At 37.1% G+C, this 12,757-nt stretch overlaps 1 protein-coding gene across 1 annotated transcript in view; it reads left to right on the top strand.

The window, feature by feature from the left end:
* The window catches only part of IL1RAPL1 (interleukin 1 receptor accessory protein like 1), a 1,375,176-nt gene that overhangs the window by 693,273 nt on the left and 669,146 nt on the right, over window positions 1–12,757 (top strand). The window contains exon 3 of the mRNA XM_019019800.3: window positions 9,449–9,728. Coding sequence (XP_018875345.1) covers window positions 9,449–9,728 — 280 coding nt within the window. The remainder of the gene's footprint in view (window positions 1–9,448; window positions 9,729–12,757) is intronic.

Genomic DNA, 12,757 nt, shown 5'->3' on the forward strand with positions numbered 1-12,757 from the left:
TCTAGCCCCTTGAAGTTAAGAACTTGCTGTACTGGAGGGACCTAAGTGTTCTTGGTCCGCTGGCCACAACACGCTGATGGAGAGTGCCAGCTAAAGCGCTTTGTCCAGTGGTAGCAGTGGGATCTGTGCTCACTCGGGTGTGCCAGTAGCCACAGCATGTGTGGTAGGGTGCACATTTTTCAGCTGAAGAGGGGCACCAGTGGGGGCAGGGTTGCTGTCATCTGTGCTAGCATTTGCACCTGCAGTGGTGGGAGTAGGGCACTTGCAGAGGCAGGGTTTCCTGTGCCCATACACAGATTCACACCGGTGGTGGCAGAAGCAGGGTTGGTGGCATCCATGCATGTATTCGCACTGGCAGGAGAGGGGGCATGGTGGGGGTGGGGTTGCGGGTGCCCATCAAGGCAATCTTCTATACTTGAATTTGTTAATCATTTCACAATACATATATATGTATCTTAAAACATCACACTGTATGCCTTAAATATATACAATTTTTATTTGTAAATTATGCCTCAATACAGCTGGAAAAAAAACACATGCAAAGTTACATAAATATCCCCATGATTTTTTCCTCAAGTTATCACCCCTTTTTTCTTACTTGAGTCTGAGAGTGTTTATGAAAATGCTATGAAAATGAAGAAGTACTAAACCGATAACATGGATGGATATTATTATATGTATGACAAAAATGAGAAGGGAAAGTCCTGAAGGAGGTACACAGATACATTTTTGTAATACCCTGAACAAAATGCAGTATGTCAACAGATAACAATCATAATAGATATGTGATTACACATATGAATGTAGATTAATGCCCAAAACAGTTGTATGCGAAGCTAATCTGTTTACAATATGTTATATATTTCATGAGACTTCTTCTCTGATAAAAATAGACTTGGCATCACTTAAAAAATGGTTCTAACCTTTTTAAAAGTTCTCACTTAGAAATTCACTTGGCGGAGCAGTACACAAGCTGTGTGTGTCTAATTTTCCTCTACAATCTCTGTAAGAAGTTAATCAAATAGGCAATTAATCTGTATGATATTATTCATGTGAAAGCATATGCATATTAAAATACACAACAGACTTCATTCTTATTTTCCTTAAATTTTTCTCTAATGCCAGGGGCTTGAATGTCCAGCAGAGCTCACAATATGAAAAGGATACATGGCAGTGCTTTTGTTGCACATACCAGAAAGTACAAGCAATAACGTTCTGCTGTATAAACACCTGTAATGAAGGCAGAAAATGTGTAGTAAGCTAACAAACAAGTCTTTGACCCCAACAACACTTATCTCTCGCCTTGAATCTGCTTTCGCTCCTCATTTCCATTAATAGTGCCACAATCTTCTCTGGAATCCTGATTTGAAATCTCAGAGTCATCCTAGACTCCTCCTTCTCCTTCATCTCGCCCTTCTGATCAATTTCAGCATCCTGTTGATTCTGACTACAATTCTTCCCACATTTCCTTGTCATATCCTTTGCTACTTCTTTTTTTTAACCTCTATTTTAAGAACTTTCTGAGTTGTCTCCTTACTCCTAGCTATCCCCTTCCAATCCATCCTTGATATTGTCCTGAAAGTGATATTTCTAAAATGTGAATCAGATAATAACACTTCGTTTGCAGACATTTACCACTGTCAACATTGGTTTTAGCAGTGGGTTTCAAAGTGTCATCCCTGGACCAGCAGCATCACCTGCTTTGTAGTAACTACTTTGTAGTAACGCAGATCCTTAGGTCCCAATCCAGACCTTCTGAATCTGAAACTCTGAGAGGGGAGCACAAAACTCTGTGTTTTAAAAAGTCCTCCAGGTGATTCTGATGCACACGAAAACTTGAAAACTACGGGGCTACAGAATTAAGTTCAAGTTTTTTGGCATGGTGTCTTGCCAAACCTGTCTTTTCTGCACTTATTTTCACCTCCTTACACTCTTCTGTACTCCTCACCACTCCACTATTTCAGAACCTTACCATATACTGTCCTATTAACTGGGATAAACCATTGGCTTGCAATTTTCTCTTCCAAATTATCAGGTTTTGAATGAAGCACATTTTTGATTTCATCTCTTTCTTAAATCCTTTTTGATCTTCCTAGACATATTTCCTGCTCCAGTATTTCATCTGTGAAATGGAAAACAGTTCTGGGTTGAGAGGTAAAACAAACTTCTTGCTTTGTGTTTCCTCAGTAATGTTATCTTTGCTCTCAGAATTTATTCGTTTTTCTTGTGCTATACATGGTTTTTGACAAGTCTGTTCCCACTTATAGATGATATCTTCAAGGGTGATGCAAGTCTCAGTAATCTTTGTCATAGAAGAGTGAGTTGCACATCATATGCGGTCTATAACATGTTGTCTCACACCAATATATGACTTGAACTTTAATGCATGATTATTTTATATGTTCATTGCTGAAAACAATCCATTAGTCCATTTGGGATTGTTATGAAATTTAAAGACCTTTTGTAACTTACTATCTTGAAAAGTGTAATTCTGTTCTTTTGTCTGCTCTAAAACAAAAACAAAATAAAAGTAAATCTGTGCCTTGAACCCTGTTACTTTCTCTTTAAAGGATCAATTTGCTGGCTGGGTGTCCTGCCATCTAACAGGCCTTTCCTGTGAGGCTCCTCTAATTGGGAAAAGGATTAAATTTTATCAGTGTTTGTTTGGTCTGTTGCTCATCATGTTGATATTTAATCCAGTGTCCAACAAGTGTCCCAAAGGAATAAAATGCCTGAAGCTGGCAATACTTTTTGACCTATCTGTCTGAACATATTCCTATCAGTTTTTACCCAAATAGAGGGTTTTCCAGGAGACATACATGAGCTAAATAAACAATATAATAGTATGCTTAATTCAGTAAACTATGTTTAATATATCAACAAGGATTTATTGAGTTCTGAAGTACACTCAATTTTGTGAAATCAAATTATTCTGAGTTAGAAAATTGTATCACTTTGTAATATTATAAAGGAAAAATGCATACTGCTATTTTTTAATTATTAGGGTTAAAAATATCTACAAACAATAGTTATAAGCGATTGTGTTAACACCAAAGATATACATTTTCAATACTCATTTAAGTGAACAGTTATTTAGTTAATCACTAATTTATTCAACACACATTTATTGATTGCCTATTGTGCCCCAAATATATATAGATATGGAAATACCTCTAGATTTATAATTAGAGCTAAATGAGGGTTTTTTTTTCTTCTTTAAAGATAGGGTCTTGCTATGTTGCCCAGTCTAGACTAGAACTCCTGGGCTTAAAGAATCCTCCCACATCAGCCTTTTGAGTACCTGGGACTACAGGCACATGCTGCTGGGTCCAGTTTGAGATTTAGATATGTAGATGATAGATACATAGATAGATAAACAGATAGCTAGGCAGATATAGAAATAGAGATAAACATAGAGAAAGATAGAGATAGACATAGAGATGGTGATAGAGATACGGTAAAGTCCCACTTCTCAGAGTACACCACACTTCAGTGATCAATGAAATACATGTAAGCAAATAATGATTTAATATGATACATGCTAATGAAAGTATGTATTAACTAAAGAACGTAGGGTAACTAAATAGTCAAAAGAATGAAAAAAGTCTTTAAAGTCAAAGATGGACCATGTGTACCAAGACTTTACCTATCTGTATCAGTTTCTTATGCGAAGGCTAATAAAAGAAAATAAGAATCCAGATTTTCTTGTAGGATGACGTGCATCTGTTTGTGTTTGCTGAAATAGCAGGGCTTTTTCTGCTCCTGTTCAGTGTGGGAATGGAAAGCAGAACATCCCCTATGTTCCATGTACTGTGTTAGGTACTTTCTCATGTCACTTCTAAACACTAAGAAAAGTAAAAAAAGAAGATTCAAAAACAAGTCTTAAGCTGAATTTACTTAATGCAAGGCAGGAATAACGTGATCCCCCACAGATGCATGGGACCTTCAGATTAACAGTTAAAGAATTGTTCAGAGAAAATTAACCTAAAACATTGAGGATTTGTTCACATATAGACACATACAAGGAAGAGCAACCCTTATGAAGACTTTTTCTCAGGCCGAAGTCAAGTGTAGAGCTTTAAAAAGGCAAACTTAGAAGTTTGGGTTTGTTTGTTTGTTTCTCCAACAACAAGAGTTGCTGCTGCAAAGTGAGAGTCGCTCTCCCTGCTTTTTAGTTATTATTCCAAGATATCTATCCAAGTAGACACAGGTTGAGTATCCTTTTTTTCTGAAATGCTTGGGACCAGAAGTGTTTTGGATATCAGATCTTTTTCAAATTTTAGAATACTTCCATATACAGTATATAATGAGATATCTTGGGAATGGGACCCAAGTCTGAACATAAAATTGATTTATGTTTCATATATAGCTTATACACATAGCCTGAAGGTAATTTTATATTTTTATTGGGGATGCTAAATAAATTGTGTTCTGTGAATCTACATTTTGACTGTAACCCATCACGTGAGGTCAGGTGTAGAATTTTCCATTTGTGGCATCATGTTGGCTGGCACTCAAAAAGTTTTGAATTTTGGAGCATTTTGGGTTTCAGATTTTCTGATTAGGGATGCTCAACTTTACTTTAAAGTAACATAATTTATCCTCCTATAAATATAGTAGTTTGTTTTCATATTAGTATGCAACATGTGTAAATTATATCATTAGACTTCTTTGAAAGAATTCAAACTTCAAGTTTGTTACCATGAACATATTTTTAGCTTTTACATAGGTAGTAACAGTGACTTAATTAAAAATACTTTCTCTACTCTTATTTGAATATATTGATAATAGCCAAATATGTAGTTTTCTCCATAGTACATCAGTAGTGAAGGAATTACTTCTGAATCTTAATTCCATTACTGTCTTCATATATGCTCCCAGAACTTTATGAGAGGTAACAAAAATGAATGAATATGGTACTTCTTACTCCCACTCCCCAATGTAACTTCATGGCTTCCTTCATAAACTCCCATTGGCTGTGAAAGAACGTGTACTGCAGAGATATGTTGAACTGGAGTATTTCCATAGAATCCTCCCATCAGGGAAGGAGAGTACCAATAGCAAATTTTCTGAGAGAGACTTACAGAAGGGTATTTTATTCCAAAAGGGAGAAAAACAGATTAAATACTACCAGCATCCACAATTACCTGATGATAATTTTAAAAAACAATAACAATAAAAGTTATATAAATTACATACAATTAATGTGTACTGAAATCAACAGTGTCTAGAAATATGCTTTTGGAATGATTGTTCCCAAGCCAACAAAGCTTGTGTGCTGAAGTAAGAAAAAACTGAATGGATCAACAGCAATTCTGTTCATCAAGAGTTAGATTTTAAGTTATCACATATCCTTTTAAGATTTGAAAAGTCTCACTACACAAGGTTAAAAAATATACTTTGTGGCTATATTTTTAAAGTCTTTATTCACAAGGGGATACATACTGACGTATTTGGGGATGAAATATCATTATGTCTCTAATTTCTTTTCAGCTGGTTTAGAAACAATAATACAATATACAAAGTGTGAGAGAGAACATGTGTGCAAATGAGGCAAAACGTTAACAAAGGAAAAAAATATATCTCCTTCATCACTTCTTTCATTTAGTAAAATGTTTTATTGTAACTATTGAAGAGAGACATAGGTCCATCATTTGTTTAAATGATTTTATGCAGGCCGGGCTTGGTGGCTCACACCTGTAATCCCAGCACTTTGGGAGGCCAAGGTGGGCAGATCCGAGGTCAGGAGTTTGATGCCAGTCTGACCAACATGGTGAAACCACGTCTCTACTAAAAATACAAAAATTAGCTGGGCATGGTGGCGTGCGCCTGTAGTCCCAGCTAGTCAGGAGGCTGAGGCAGGGGAATCGCTTGAACCTGGGAGGCGGAGGGTGCAGTGAACCAAGATCGTGCCACTGCACTCCAGCCTGGGTGACAGAGCAAGACTCCATCTCAAAAAAAAAAAAAAAAAAAAGATTTTATTCAAATAATTTGAGTATGCCTTGAACTGTTCTTTATAGTATTTACCATCTTTTCCCAGGAATTATTGAACCATTTTAAGTTTATTTTTTAACAGCATGCATTTAGTTTAATGGCAGTAAAACCTCCTAAGCCATAGATCCTCCATCTGTTTCCATATTGAAATGAACACCAAGCGTCTCTAATGTCCAAAGTGCCATTTCTTCATTTTGCCTCTAACTTTTCTTTGGCACATGACGTTGAACTGTATGAAACTTTTTTCCTGACTGATATTTAGGTATGGAATAAGAGTAATTTTCAGGAATATTTGTGGTTTTCTTCCAACATTTTCTCAGAAAGCATATTCTGAAAGTGTGTAATAATATCTATATGCATTCCCAACACAACTCTATTCTCTTGATCTAATTTGTTACTTTTTAAAACTTTCTAGACTAAATCTTTTTGCTTACCTTCAAGCATTTTGTTTTATACTACAAATCTTCTGAGACTCGAATAATTTTATCTTACTGTTTATATACTGCTACCTTGAAGGTATTTCAACCTTTTTCACTAGCAGCGATACCCTCCATGACAGATAGTCAGTTATATTAACTTGATTCTATTGTAATTTACATAGTGGTAAAACAAAATAATTTTACACTTATAATCAAAATTATAACTGTTTAAAAAATTACAACCTAGGATTCATTTTATGGAATGGGAAAATATACAAAACTGTTTTGATAAATATTATATGCAATTATATAACTTGGACATCTCTGTGTAGTTTTTTCCTCCTGTTTAACATGGTATGCCAGCTCTACAGTAGTCATGACAGGAATTATGACAATGACTCAGACATTGATGATGCCCACCAAGCTTCCAGCATATTTACTCTAGATAGTACCTCAATACAGCCCTTTTGGAAAAATTTTAAACCCAAATTTGGTAATTGAAATTAACTAAATCAAAGAATGCTGTGAAATGGACACCTTTATTAAAAAACAGTATGTGACAGTAGGGAGAATTAATTCTAGGTTCAGATAAAGCTGGGTGAGAACCCCAGCACTCACCCTTATTAGCTGGCATGGAGTTTCTTCAACTGTATAATTTGGTAATTCAGTTGTTTATTTTGCTTATTTATTCATGCATTCATTCATTTATTCATTTAGTAAATGTATGCTGAGCTGGTTAGCAGGCACAATTCTAGGCACTGTGGCTAAAAAGGGAAGTGAGAAAGACCAAGTCCCTGCTCTCAAGGGGTTTACATTCAACCGGGCAGACAGAAAGCAAAGTGGATGCATAATATAACATCAAATAGCAATAGGTCTTGTGAAAAAAATACCAAGGCATACTCTGGATCAAGTGACCAGGATGGGAAGGCAAAAGGCCTCTCTGAGGAGGTGATATTTGGCAAGAAAGAAAGAGAAAGCCATGCAGATGGTTGGCGAAAAATGTTCCAGGCAGAGGGAAGAGCAAGTTCAAATGCCTCAGTTTATATTTCTGTGAATAGTAAATGAAAGTTTATAGACTCCTGGCACATCGTTAAGTGCTTATTAGATGTTAGATATAATTTTAAGATAATAAATGTGGATAATTAATTCCACGTTATTATGTGTCTTCTTTGCTGTAATGTACATCCTCCTTTTCATCTAGACCATTTTTCTTCTCTTGAATATTATATTATTTATCCTGTTCTCACAGCTGTTAGATTGCCCTCTTATTAATTTGTAGTGAGTTTAACCCTGCTTGCAATATTCAAATGTTATTACTGTCAGAGGTCCTGTTTTCTCAGTCTTTGCCCTTTTTCTCAACATTTGTATACTCTAAGTAATGCCAAATTGATTTTCTTGCTAAGTGTTGGGCAACTGCCCTCTCTAAACAGTAAAATTCACAACTTCTCTGTGATGATGATAATGTTGATGTACCTGCCCTATGGGAACCTGTTGTTTTGTATGCATGTGCAGGGAGAGGGGTGATCAAAAAATGGTGTCAAGATGTCATTTGGAAGATGGTACCTGCAGAAAACACAGAAAACCCAATCATACCCCACCCCCATCCTCCGCATTTCCCACCATGGTTTCTTATTTACACTTCTCCGATTCTCCCAGAAGTCAGAGCGAAGTGACTGTTTACCTCTGTCTCTGGCTGGGAAAAAACCACTACCAGAGCTCAACTCACTTTTATTGATTTCTATATTGTTTGGCTGTAAAACATTTGTTCTCAATTGTATCAGTTTGGGTCCAGTTAGAGAAAAAAACACAGTCATTTGAACAGTGAAAGTTTTTACAAATAATTATTAAATGTAACAGGGGATTATAGTAATGAAGGGATTGGCTAGCATAAAAGAAAGATGTATTAGTTTGCTCAGGCTGCCATAACAAAATACTATAGACTGAGTGGCTTAAACAAAAGATATTTCTTTCTCACAGTTCTGGTGACTGGGAAGTCCAAGATCAAGGTACCAGCCAATTTGGTTTCTGGCTTTTGGATGGCTACCTTCTTGCTCTGTGCTCACATGATCTCTTTTTTGTAATCACGATGGAGAGAAAGAGCAAGCTCTCTGGTGTCTCTTCTTATAAGGGCACTAATCCCATCAAGAGCCTCGTTCTCATGACCCTCCTCATCTAACCCTAATTACCTCCCAAAGAAAGGCCTCATCTCCACATACTGTCGTATTGAGGGTTAAGGCGTCAACATATGGATTTTCAGGGGAGGGCACAAACATTCAGTCTATAGCAAAAGAGAACCATAAATAATAGAGGAATGGCTACCATTAGCCCTAGGGCTGAGATAGCACACCTGAGAAAAGGTCCCTATGTTTTCATCCCCAAAGCAGAGATCCGCACTTTATTGGGAAGGTACAACCATAGCTTACTGAATGGCAGAAATCACTAAGTTGCTATACTAGCAGAACTTGTCAGAAATCTGTCTTCTTCAAGTTAACAGAGACCCTCCCTCTAAGGTACCTGGGAAACATCGCCAAGCTGCTGGTTGCCAAGCACTGTAGGAGCCAGGTGCTGAAGAAGGCTTGCACGCTGTAAGAGCCTGCCAAGTGAGCACATTGAAAATAGGAAGCAAATCCCTTTCTTCCTGAAATGTCTCACCAGTGCCCTCTCCCCACAAAGCTTCAGTGCCAGCTAGTAAAGAAAAACATATCTCAAAGGCCCAGATCTATTTTTACCGAGCAGGCAGAAAGGTACATTTAGAACTAAGAGGCAATAAATCAATAACCAGCACACTGATATAAACAAATAATAAATAACAGCAGAAGCAGACTCAGTGAAGAATATATTGTTTGTTAGCAGAGTCCACTACTTTGCAGGGCCATTCTCAGTCTGATTCATTGCTATGTGCTCTGTGCCTAGAATAACATCTGACCCAATATGGATGCTCAGTAGATATTTATTGGATGAATGAATAATCTAATTGCTTATTTTTTTCCCTCTAATGTTTTTCCTCTCTTTCTCTGTCTCTTTTTTTACGATAGCCGATGGATGCACTGACTGGTCTATCGATATCAAGAAATATCAAGTTTTGGTGGGAGAGCCTGTTCGAATCAAATGTGCACTCTTTTATGGTTATATCAGAACAAATTACTCCCTTGCCCAAAGTGCTGGACTCAGTTTGATGTGGTACAAAAGTTCTGGTCCTGGAGACTTTGAAGAGCCAATAGCCTTTGATGGAAGTAGAATGAGCAAAGAAGAAGACTCCATTTGGTTCCGGCCAACATTGCTACAGGACAGCGGTCTCTACGCCTGTGTCATCAGGTATCCCTTTAATTCTATTACTGCTGAATCAAAGAAAGCACAGGCTGCTTTCTCGTACTTAAATGTTGCTGCTATCTCTTTTGCCTAAAGCCGTTGTCTCAATATTTGCATGTGTTGCTGCTTTCTAAAATTTAGAATCAAAATCATAAAAAGATGGGATTGGAATTTATATTAGACATTATTTCTAGCTTATGGAGAAAAGCGATACCATCTGGGTAGCTACTTATGTTACCAAGAATTACTAAAAACTATGAAATAAAATTTATAGAGGAAGTAAAATGGTGCAAATAAAATGTAAGCAAAGACTTGCAGAAAGGATGCATAGTTTCTTGCTAAATGAGTTGTAACATTTTGCTATTGCCCTTCACAGACAGATAGAGCATGGATACTTCTGGTTCACACACATTTGCAAAGATGATTTAGGTAATGTGTGTATGTGCACAGGGAGAGGAAGAGAGAATTACCATGTTAGAGAATATGAAGGTTGTGTTCCAGATTGCTTTGCTTACCAAAACTTCTGGGTCAATACAAAAATTTTCCCAAGTCTTTCAGGGCCAATACCAAAGTTAATAACAAATTCAGTTCCTGTATCCCCAAGGATACCCACCATACATCTACACATCTTTGTCAGCTTCTGGAAGAGGCATATGCAGTTTGTTTAAAGATAATGCATTGAAGCAATGCCCATGTAACATATTCGCAGTTAAAAACCTCAGTTTAAGCATTTAGCCCCTCATAGATTGTGAATCACACCCTTCATGAATGATCGTGTATGTCATTGGACTATTAGAACATTAGCGAAGCTTGGTATAGTCATATAGAGGGTGTGTTTAAATCTATTTATTTGGCTTTCTGTATTTGGGCTTATTCAGAGAAATAAAGAAGAATCTAAAGTAATGGATTCCTATAACTCAGAGAAAGTCTCAGAATCACCTAGTGTCTTTTTCAAATAAAAATTTACTGCTCCTGAAATCCTGATCAGCAGCTAACACTCCTCTGTCATAAATATCATGCCTCCCTCTCACCGTCATCTCTAATAATTACCTGTAAGCTGAGCCATGGCTACGGGTGTGCTAGGACATTGAAATAGGTCAAGTTGCATAAAAGTTAAACAGAAGTGTATCTTTCTAACACTGGCAACATATATTATGTTAGAGTTAATGTTAGAAAATATAAATGAATATAAGTAAAGAGTTGTGCTTGGGAAAAATGCCTAATGGATTTTAAAAGAACAAATGCATCTGGCCGGGCATGGTGGCTCATGCCTGTAATCCCAGAACTTTGGGAGGCTGAGGCAGGCAGATCACTTGAGGTGAGGAGTTCGAGACCGGCCTGGCCAACATGGCAAAACCCCATCTCTACTAAAAATACAAAAAATTAACCGAGGATGGTGGCACGTGCCTGTGATCCCAGCTACTTGGGAGGCTGAGGCAAAAGAATCGCTTGAACCCAGGAGGCGGAGGTTGCAGTGAGCCAAGATCACACCACTGTACTCCAGCCTGGGCAACAGAGCGAGACTCTGTCTCAAAAATAAATAAACAAACAAACAAATGCATCGTTCCTTTGGCAACTCTTCTTCTTTCTCTTAGGGTTTACTAATCCTTTTATGATTAAACATAACTCTTAATAAAAGTAGAGGTTTTGTAGGGGTACAGATCAATAACTGTCATACTAGTACAGTTAAAGAATACTGTTTGGACTAGCTGTTCCCATTTGACCAATAGTAATTAGATTTTAATTTCATATCTGCTGTGTTTCTTTTTAAAAATCATTATTTCTGATTGTTCATGCATGTCGTAAGGTGATTCTTCAAGATAGGCAAATGAGTGTCCTCATTTATCTGACATTAGAATTGAGTTGGATGTCCATAGTATAATAGTACATTTCGTCACTTATTATTGATGGAAAAATAATGATGTGTTCACATTAGTAATCTGAATTTTGAAAACACTGAGGTTGCAATTCTCTGATGTATTTAAATATACACTGTGATCCAATACTCTGAGAAACTGCATTAAAATGCCTCTGGAAGGGCTGGGCACCGTGGCTCATGCCTGTAATCCCAGCACTTTGGGAGGCCGAGGTGGGCAGATCACCTGAGGTCGGGAGTTCGAGACCAGCCTGACCAACATGGAGACACCCCATCTCTCCTAAAAATACAAAATTAGCCGGGCATGATGGTGCATGCCTGTAATCCCAGCTACTCGGGAGGCTGAGGCAGGAGAATCAATTGAACCCATGAGGCAGAGGTTGCAGTGAGCCGAGATCGCGCCATTGCACTGGCAACAAGAGCCAAACTCCGTCTCAAAAAAAAAAAAAAAAAAGCCTCTGAATTACCAGTTGCAATAATGAATGAAAGATTGAAAAGTTTCCAAAATGATGACACTTGCCATATGTTCATATGTCTACATTTTAATAAAAGGTGAAACTAAAAGACAAATACTTTAAAGTTTATGTGTGTCAAGTGGCAATCTAGAGAAAGGGATAAACTGCAGGAAGAGATACTTTTGTCACTGAAATTCAAATATGCCAATCAATTTGAAGGGAGTGTTGTTACAGCTTCCTTTTCCAATTTGGAAAGGGGTACTCAAAAGTCTTTACAAACAGCATTTGAAATAGCACGGCTTGGTGTTGACGTGAGAGGAGCTCAAGGGCTGTCAGTTGAGTCACTGACATTTTGGCATATTGTTAGCTATCAGGCCACTAAACTGTCACCATTAGTTTTTAAATAATCCACTTGCAAAGAATTTTAGAGGCTTGAAAATGTTAGCATCCATTCTAAGGTTCTAGTCTTTCTGATAAATATTCTGAGTGTTAACTTGTCAATGAAATTGTTTATCAAGCTTTTCATATACAACTAATTTCCATTTACACTTAAATATATGCAATTAAATGGCATACATAATGGAAACACCTAAGACTCCTATCATTATAATGAACAATAACTTTCTTATTTCCTTCTTTAATATCTATTTTGGACAGAATAATACCACACAATTCTTTGCTCCATACTTACTGGCTCTTTACTC

This window comes from Gorilla gorilla, chromosome X (genome assembly GCF_029281585.2).
Source record: "Gorilla gorilla gorilla isolate KB3781 chromosome X, NHGRI_mGorGor1-v2.1_pri, whole genome shotgun sequence".
In the NCBI taxonomy this organism is placed as follows: domain Eukaryota; kingdom Metazoa; phylum Chordata; class Mammalia; order Primates; family Hominidae; genus Gorilla; species Gorilla gorilla.